Here is a 10,739-nt window from a genome sequence, read left to right on the forward strand (position 1 = left end):
TTAGGAGTTTCCTATATGCTCATGTAACTAAATAATCTTGGTTTTCTATGTTGGAGAGGTGAATCAACATTTGGTGGTGTATTTCTAAGCTTTTCTCTACTTTTGTTGCATACTTGGCAATGTGTTTTACCACAACATGTTTGGAAAGAATAGGTTGCTAATATATATTTGCTCTCCACAGCTTTAGTATGTGGCAATTATGTGAATTAACTTTGTCATCATTTCTCGCTAGTTCAATTTTTTTTATACCGATTTCTATTTCTTCATATAACCTTGAACCCCCCAAGTTTAGTGACCAAGGAGCATTATACCTACAATCAATATAGGAAAGTTATATATTTAGCCCCAAAACTTTTGTACTTAATATTATTTATAGTTCAATAATAATTGTGAAGTTATCGTTACCTAAAAACCATCTTTCCCTTTTTTTCCCACAAACAGACACTCTCCTTATAGATTGAATGTTGCTCTACATAGTTTGGGATCTCCTCATAATCATTATCTAGATCCACCTCTGCAAGTTGTCTTGTATTTTTGAGACATGAGTGTTTTTTGAAAATTTAGGAATGCCTACAATTGAAAATAAGTAAAATGAGTATATTACATAATATCAAAGTATAAGTAGATATAAATATTTATAAGAAAACTTGTATATTTCATTAATGAGGATCTTCTGGAGGGTTCCATGCATGAACAATAGAATGAAAATATCTTTCAGCAAATTTGTGATCCTCCTCATTTGACCAATCAATATTGTCCATATTAGGTGTCCCTTCAATCCATATGAATCCATGAACATGCGGGGACTCCCTATACTGCCATTTGTATCTACACCAAAAATCCTTCACATTCATTCCCTTTTCTAGAATCTCATTTATGAACATTGAGTGTCCTAAGTGCATATAGTGTGCTACTATGTGAGGATAATTTATAATATTTTGTTTCTGTCAGTTCTGAGCTTCTCATGAATTTTTTGTTATTGTTCCTACATTAGTGCATGCAAATCAGGTCAATACATATCCACTACACTCAATGTGAAAAATATCATAGGACAACTGATTTAATGAAGTAAATTTGTTAATTTTGCACGAGAATTTTCCCAATATGACCTTGTTCCCCTTAGTGTTGTCCCAAATTGCATCAATTTATCTACCAAATTGGACTAAGGTGTATTTTTCATATTTCACTACAACTCATTAATGGCAATCAACATATATTTAAAGTTATGTTTCACAAATACTAAGGATGAATTCTATGCACAATGCCTCATGATCATGTTCATCACAAAATATCTAAATCTAGGATGCTTATCAAAATGATGATCTCTATATCTCAATAGGTGCTTGAAAAATTCATGGAGATACACCCATCTCGTCCATGGTTCTAACCAATCACAACTTCCATCAAGAAATAATGTTGGGAATACCATATCCAGTAATCCTGTTATGACATACACATTTATTGGGGATGCACCAATACTTGGCCAATCTATCAATGATGTTGGGTTTGCATCAGGACTATTGATCCATGCACGTATAAGTTCCATTTCCTTTTGTGTATTAGGTGGTCTTGAAGCCATTAATGTTGTTTGTTCTATTACATTTCCTCCATCTGTCTCCAAAACTAGACCCAAAGAAACAACTTCATTTGCATTTGTGTCAAATTCCATATTGATTGTCTTCAATTTGAAAAAAAAATGTTTTCATCTCTATTGCTAGGAAGATCACTGAGAGAATTTTCATTAATCTAAACATCAGAGTAAAAATTTTCATTATCCACTTTATATTTGAGTGCTTTGTAGACATGATCCCTATTCACAGTAAAGTTATAGTGTGTTCCATGTTGATCTATCTATCAAACAATAATAATTGGCAAATTATATATTGTATGTGGAAATATATTGGAAACACATTCTATATTTTGTGGGAAACTTATTGTGTGTCCTTTATATTTGTATTGACCGCCAGTTGCATGTGTTACTTGAAGTATGAGACTGACACAAGCAATTAACATTTCCTCTACATGAGTCAAGTTTGCAAGCTCGTCAGGTTGTGGCCCTAGATCCATCTTATTTAAAGTAGAGAATCTATTATTTCATCTTTCCTTTTGGCATCTAGTACATATTGAACCTTTTGAAGTGTGTGATACTTTCATTCATAGATTACATTGTTGACAAATGTAACACATATGCGGCATTTTAAGACTATCCAATTATTGTCGAAACTACATTTGGAATTGATAAAAAGTTTCTTGAAGAACTCCACTTGGGTTTTGTATATTATCTAAATTCCCTTGTCTACCCAAATTCATCCCAATTTGACTTGCAAGATTAGGTGTTTCAAGTACACGTTCTAATGTTATTGAATTTTCATTTTAAAGATTCAATCTTGTATTTGTGGCCAATGGTTGATTGCACCTCTCATTTAAATCTAATTTAAGTTCATGTATTTCTTGTATGGGTGCATGAGATACTTCATCATATGTTCTCTGTCGACTATTTGCATTCCTATTTCCTTGTTCTCTATTCTCAAATTCCAATTCTTGTACTGATAAATCTACTCTTGTCTAGCATAATTCTACCTTCAGGCTTCATTACTCCTTCTATCTTATTCTCTTTGAGATTCTGTCATTTTTTCTCATCGTCATCTTTGATACTCTCTCTGGTATTATCTCTAATATGCTCTTCATTATTCCATTTGATATTGCCTCCTTTCCTCCTCTGATTCAGAATTCATTGTTGGTCCATTCATGTCTAAAATAAATTGAAACCAAATATCCAAGAAAATTAAAATTAGTACATTATACAAAGAATGTTACACGTAGTTGGTTTAGAAATTTCAATTAATTTTTTGGTACGTAAATTTTTGTCTATTGTTACAATTATAGTTTGAAAAATCACAAATTGATATAGAATAATACTAAAATGACACTAGATAAGCATATTTATAAACATACAAAAAGAAAACCCTTGTATTTATAACATAAAGGGAAAAACAACATAGGTCCTTTAAAGTTGACATGTTTAATACATTAATATGTCAAAAATTGATACTATCAAATTATCATACTTTTTAAATTGCACCATAGCTAGATTTCATTATAGTGGTGCAAAAACATGTGGAATTCATTGGTGAGAAAGATGTTATTGTTACCCTCCTTAAATATTCTTCATCATAGCGGATGTCATGCATAAATTCGCAAAAGCCAAATGCTTTCTTCCATGTCTCATGAATTTCCTTTGTATACTCTTGCATTTGCAAGATTTGAAAATCTTCAAGACCAGTAACATTTAGGCTCACAGTATGCAATTAATTGATAATTCTTTTACAACACTAAAAAATGACTATTCCCAATTTATCTAAATAGGTTCCAATATTCGCTTCAGATTCCACAGAGTCATTTTGAAGCAATGGGGTAGAAATAGTAATTTCCCAATCACTTTGTTCAACATCCATATCCAATTATTTTCTGATAAATATATAATGATGAAGAAAAGGTGTTAGTATTGTACATTGATTAGAGCGAAACCATGCATTTATAGAAAGGAACTAAAATTTGACAAAAAATATGGCAACATTGTAGTCCATGTTTAAATTATTTAATGTAAACGAGTATCAAACTATTCCAAGGACAAAGTATTTGTAAATAAAAATATTTAATGAAGGTAACTATTAAAATCACTAGTAATAATAAATATACATTCAAATGCTATGGCATTCCCTCTATAAGTAGAAAACAAAAAACAAATCTTTCTTATAATAAACCTGCAAATGCAACCTTTCATTTAACAAAAAAAAATTAATCTACAAAAATTATGAAAAAGTAATATCCAAAATTTCAATTTATTTTCTAAAAGTAACTATAACTCTCAAAATTTAAAATCACACATAATAATGATAATTCTACAATGTTATGTTTTCAAAATTCTTACATAAATTAAAACTAATATTAAATTTAATTTATAAAAAGAAGTAAATAATAATTTCACGGTGATCAAATTTATATATATATTTTAAAAGAAGTTAATACATACTTAATATGATATACATGGTAAAAAGTATATTTTATTTTTCAATCAAATAAAAATCAAGTAATAAGAAAATTGATAAATCTATAAATTTATTGACATTTACTATGAATTGAGAAATAAACATTTATTATTTATCAATAGACGCACAAAAATTTCAAAATAATGATATTAAATTTCTCTTAAAAATTACTAGAAAGAAAAATATAAAATGTTACTTTATTTTCTAAAACAAAAATAACAAAAATGTTAGTGAAAATTAAAATTATCAATCTAAATATAAAACAGAAATAAACAATACTTTCTATAAATATTCCCTACTTAAAAGCATCTATTAAGCCTCCCATGTAGCAGAGTCGTTATTTATGCTATTTAAACTCATTTACCTTTTTAGTTAATTGATTTATCTTATGAAAAAAGTATGTTTTATCTTGGTATGGGAAATGACAATTTAGCCTTACATAGATTTAGAATATGTTCAATATCGTATAAGCCAAAGAAATAGAAGAGAGCACCACATTAGAAAGATGCTTAGCTCTATGGAGGTTGGTATGATTTAATTTCCAATGAGGATATGATTTGTATTATATAGTTATTTATCTTGTTAGAACATCTTATTTATTGAATGCGAATTTAGTTTCTTTTTAATTTTAAGGGAACATGTTACTTGAGGACTTAAGTGCATAGTTGTGTTTATTTAAGGGAACTAATAACCTTCCAGATCTTTTTTTATATACACTAACAATTTTATATAAGATGTCTCTAACAATAAAATTAATATATTAAAAGCATATATATAATAATTTAAAGTCTCAAATATTTGAAATGTCTATTATTGGAGTGTTAGCCAAATGACATGGCAACATTTATAATGTTTGGGGAAAAAATAATTTGTCACATTAAATGAAATACTATTAAATATATTACGAGGGCGTTATAACTATAAAAATAAAAAGTCATGATAGCAATGTAAAAACAACAATAGAGCCAGATCCACATAAAATCAATCTAACTGAAATAAAATCAATCTAAATTCTTAGCATGATATTGGAGTCTGAAATGAAATAATCATTCAGATTTATGATTTCGTTGGTCTAAACTCAAAGCCTCAATCTTCTAAATTTTTAAAATCATAGATATCAAAAGGTTGGACTTTGATGTAAGAACATAGATAGTCATAAAAATCTCAATCAACAAATGCAGATGGTCCACATTATCTCCTTGGACAAAGGTCACTTCTATGCAACTAAAAAATAAATGTGTAAATGGTTTGCAAGTAAGTGTACATTTGACTCCAGCTTGAGATGGAAACATCAAATACGACAAAATAATGACAATCAATAAACATGTGTAGGAGAGTTGCTGCAAAGGTTGGCATAGTCATTATAAATTTTGATTTGATGCCTCACATCTTGAGAGACAAAGAGGCTTGCGCAAGTAGCATGTATGAAGGGGGCACAATATACAAAACACACAAATATGTAGACAATATACAAAATACACAAATACACAGCAACATAAAAATACTCATCAAACAACTTACACATGGGGGATTGGAAAGATATTCCTTAGTGATAATTCCATGCTATTCATGTGAGGCAAAAGGATTGCATTAAGATTGCTTCTATATCAATAATAAAAGCCCAAAGTTTTTGTTGCAAGAAAATATTAGTTTGTGGAATAAACCCATTTAAGTTTTTTAAGTTTGTTTTATAAATTATATTCGATTCTATTTCCCAATGGTCATTGATTTTGATCAAATTTTAATAGATTTAAACAAAATTTATTCTATTACATGGAAAATAGATTAAAAATTGTTTTGACGAGCATCTTATGGTGATGCTAGTTATCCAACAAAGAAATTTTGCTAATAGAGACATGTATATCATACCTTTAAACACAATCTTCTTGGGTTGTCAATGATCATAAATACCAGCTCTTCTGCAAATTAAAATGTTGGATTGAAGAAAACAAAATAAGTTTTCCTACAATAGAATATGCTTAGAAAAATAGATCGAAAGAAACCAAAAAGGAAATAGCTTGTGTTGATTTTTACCTATAACATGTACAAACATCTAACCCAATATCACAAATGATATAAGAATATGGACTTTATAGATGTCTCTTTCCTTTGTCCACAGTGCATGGCTATTTCATATATTCTCTATTTTAATGTAAGACTAAAGATGGAATGTAATGTTAAGCCCCTCTTTAATTTCAATATAATTTTAGCATTATAATAATGAAAGTTTTTAGACAATGTTTATTTTTGCAAAGGATGAGTCATAGCAATCCAAATAAGAAGGTTTACATTTAATAAACATCTGTTATTTCTGAGTTGCAATCATTAAAAATTGGGTGCAAAAATGCAAAAATAGTTACAACAGTACTCAATTTTTTTGTAAATAAATGTATAGCATAATGCACAACAACACCATGAAGAGGAAATAGTGACGTGTAAGGTGAGGGATGGATAACAAATGAAGCATATGAAATAAATTATTAACATGTAAGATTTTGTAATGGAAGCTTCAACAATAAGAAATGAACAAATATTTCTACAAACAACATAAAATACCAACATAGTAAGAGACACTCTTTTAATGCTGGTCAAAGTCAAGAGTCAACAGAGAAAACACACAAGTTACATTTCATTTTACATTTGACAAGTGGCTGAATATTTCTATCCAAACTGTCATGGGTTACAATATGCAACCAAAATATACTTTCTTTTAGTGCTGGGAACAATTGTGCAAGAGTTTTGAAATTATTTCATATTTATTTTTAGAAATTTGCTAGAAAGATTTCTTTAAAATTGTTGCATGGTTGCTATTAAAGATAGCATCATGTAATAAATTTATTAAAATAGAATATTCTTCCACTCATCCATGTACATTCACCGTTAGCTTAGCAACACACATTCAAGAATTATGCCAGACGAAAATATGGCACACATTGTGTAACAATAAATAGATGTTAATTCTTAAAAATAAATATAAAATTTTGGACTCTTAAATGAACACCAATTTGTTTAAAAAATGTTAAAAGTTTACAACCATGAATGATGCCACTTAGAAAGCCTCTCGACTTAATTAAAGAATAACTACTTTAAAAATGGTGAAATGCGCAATTGTCAACAATAGAGGAGCCTCTCTATAGACATTATTTGAGAGAGAAAGCTAGTCTATAACACACAAAATATATTTAAAAGAGGTGAGAACTCATTTAAATAGACATAAGAAAGTAAGTATTTAATTTAGAAAAATTAGAATTCAAATGAAATTCAACAATATCTAAAAAGAAATAGAGTTCTAATATAACTCTAGATTATCTATTTAACTAATTATATTCTTATTTATTCTAACAATAACTATTGAAATTATTCTATTGTTCATGAATTAGTGAGTTCAACAAACTACAAAAGTCACAAAGGTCAAACAAAGACTCATTCTTCCTATGTAGGAACTTTTACTTATTTAAACACGAAAAGGAAAGGAGGGGGTGGGGGACTTTGGACCACCAGCTACACAAAATACTGCCACCAACTCTACAAACTCCTACTAAAAATGTTCAATAGCCAAAACAATTTAACCACTAGGTCAAGAGGATCTCATCAATTTTAACAGTAAAAATAATCCCATCCTAACTTAACAATCATTAATTCATACCACTTTCAACGTTTTCTATTAATAAAAAAGAACAATTGGTGGTCAAGCATAGTGCAATACCAGAAACCGTTTGCACATTACTTTATTACGTTTATATCTGACATAGATTCATTATTGATGAATTCCGCAATCCGTAACGTTTTTGATACAGAAATTCACATGAAATGTGATTCTCTCCTTGACCGGAAACAATCACCTTCTTGAAATGCCATTATTCCCTCCATTTTATATACTGGATATGAATTAATGTTTAGAAGGTTCAATGTCGAACAGATCATCGTCAGCTTCTTTGTTCTTAGTTTCGCCACTCGCATCGTGCTCTTTTGCGATTCCACTGCTGTTGCTGTGATGAACAATCTCCTCTTTACCCTCGTCTTTATCTTTACGAATCGTCTCTTCCAGTTCCACAATATTTTCCTCAGGTTCGATGTCGAACAGATCGTCGTCTTCTTTGTTCTTAGTTTCGCCACTCGCATCGTGCTCTTTTGCGATTCCACTGCTGTTGCTGTGATGAACAATCTCCTCCTTACCCTCCTCTTCATCTTTACGAATCGTCTCTTTCAGTTCCACAATATCTTCCTCCACCTTTACAACTGCTTCATCACGCCCGCCGGCCTTATGTTCGATGTCGAACAGATCATCATCAGCTTCTTTGTTCTTAGTTTCGCCACTCTCATCGTGCTCTTTTGCAATTCCATTGCTATTGCTGTGATGAACAATCTCCTCTTTACCCTCCTCTTTATCTTTACGAATCGTCTCTTTCAGTTCCACAATATCTTCCTCCACCTTTACAACTACTTCATCACGCCCGCCGGGCTTATGTTCGATTTTCTCCTCTATTTTAAACTTCACTGCCTCGAATTTTTCCTCTACAACGGTAGAAGATGGTGGGCAAGGCTTTCTCATCTTCTTCTTCACAAAACAGCACACGAAACAAAACAGAAAAGCAAACAGAAATAAACCGGACACGCCGATTACAATGATAATAATGATGTTGTGATCCGGAGGAGGAATTGCGGGCGGCGGCGGCGGACGTGGGTGTGGGTGAAAAGGCGGCGGAAGAATGTGTGGCGGCGGCGGCGGAGAGTGGTATTTAGGCGGCGGCGGTGGAGAGTGGTATTTCGGCGGTGGCGATGGAGAGTGGGTAGGTGGCGGCGGGGGAGAGTGGTATTTCGGCGGCGGCGGTGAGTGGTATTTCGGCGGTGGCGGCGGAGAGTAGGTGGGTGGCGGCAGGGGATGAGAAGGTATTGGGAAATGCTTGAATAGTGGCTCAGGAAGATTGCTAAAAACATTGGGTTTAAAGAATGCCATTGATGATTGTTGGGGATTGGATATTTGCTTGTAAATGAGAGTGGGAGATGGAGGATTATAAATGAGTGGTGCTGGATTTGTAGGGAAGAGAAAGGTGACTTGTAAGGGACGTTAAACTATTCCAATTTACTTGACTCCAGGACTACGTTTTTTTTTCAGCTACAACTCCACCGTTGCTTCCCTCTTTAGTTTCTCCATTGTAAGCATTCTTCTGTCCAATATATTTGAGCTTCTCCTTTGTAAGCGTTTTTCTGTCCATATTAGACCTCTTGTGTTTTTCTAAAGATTCCATGGTTTGCGTTCAGTTTTGCTTGTGTGCGCAAGCATTTTGCTGTCTTGATGTTAGAAGATTATAATAGAGAGGTATGGCTCACTTCTTGTGTTCACTGTCATTTTCTTAGACGATTTTATTTTTAATCAATCACTTCTGTTCCAATCCGCTGTAAGAGTTGTTAAATGTAGCTCTTAGTTTACCCAATTAAGAAAGAATAGTACAATAAGATCAAAGCAAGCTCGCTACCTAACTTGTTTCAATAGTTTGAAATGAGCTTACAACTAGATAATTCTTCCTTTCAGCCCATAGATATAGAGCCTTTTTAACGTTTTATTTTTATTTTATATTTTGATGATACCGCGAGACTAATGGAAATGAAGAGATGACCCCCAAACCATACTTTCGAATTGAAATTGAAAATTGTCTTACCTCAGATTGACCCTTTCTATGTCACTTTGTTCATGAATAGTAGGTTGGAAAAATAATTTATATGGTAGATTAAGGAGATATACGATAATTATACTATTAAGGATAATAAAAGAATAAGGTGATACACAATAATCATATTATTAAGGATAATAAAAGAGTTACAGTTAAAGGTTGAGTATATAGCACACCTTAAACATCATATAAATTTCATTCCAACACTAAAAGTGTTAAATAGTCAAAGTTGACTTATTTTTTTCAAGCTTAATTTTCTCCTTCATGTGTGATGTTTAAGGATGCCTGAGTATATAGCATATGTTAAAAGTTATGTAATGATGCTAGAGTTGTCTTACTGATATGAATTATAAAAAGAGCTATATTAGATTAGCAATATTCCTAGCGAAAGCATATATCGTGAATGTGATAATTGTTTGACTTCTACCTTAATATAGAGTGTAGTTATCTAGACACATGACCACCCTTAAGCATCACACACTAAGGAAGAAATTAAGCTTGGAAAAATAAGTCAAATTTGACTATTTAACACTTTTAGTCTAGAAATCAAGCCTAAGTGTGTGATGTTTAAGCCATCTGGATGTTAGATTGTAGCAATAGGTGGAAATGTACAATTTTATTTGTGATATGCATTACCATTTCCATAAATTAAATATGGCAATATTGGACAAGAATCAAGATCCTTAATGGTAGTAGAACAATAATATTTTAAACCAAAAACCCATTTCTCTGATATAGACATGGACTAAACATAAGTTGAGTCTATACGAATAGAATCAAAACACAATGACCCTTTGACTATGTTGTTTAATAGTTTGTCTTCCTTAGATTTTGGCTTGACTCTTAATGTGCCCAAAGTGGTGGAAGACAAAACAATTAACGACAAAATGGGTCAATGTAGTAATCTATTAGAGACCCCTTAATTGAAAGGTACAACTCTCTTGTGGTACAAAGACTTCCAAAGAATTTGTTTTTAGTAGATAGACTAACTTGGGGGAATGCTCTTAACTAGAGAGCA

The 10,739-nt window shown here is 31.6% G+C and overlaps 1 protein-coding gene across 1 annotated transcript; it reads right to left on the reverse strand.

The window, feature by feature from the left end:
• Positions 1 to 7,684: 7,684 nt before the first annotated feature.
• LOC149571225 (uncharacterized) lies at positions 7,685 to 9,218 on the reverse strand. The gene has a single exon (XM_089808681.1). The coding sequence runs from the start codon at positions 9,004 to 9,006 to the stop codon at positions 7,939 to 7,941; it is 1,068 nt and encodes a 355-aa protein (XP_089664807.1). The 5' UTR covers positions 9,007 to 9,218; the 3' UTR covers positions 7,685 to 7,938.
• Positions 9,219 to 10,739: the final 1,521 nt, after the last annotated feature.

This window comes from Cupressus sempervirens, chromosome 2 (genome assembly GCF_028749045.1).
Source record: "Cupressus sempervirens isolate cs-2001-9-10 chromosome 2, ASM2874904v1, whole genome shotgun sequence".
Taxonomy (NCBI): Eukaryota; Viridiplantae; Streptophyta; class Pinopsida; order Cupressales; family Cupressaceae; genus Cupressus; species Cupressus sempervirens.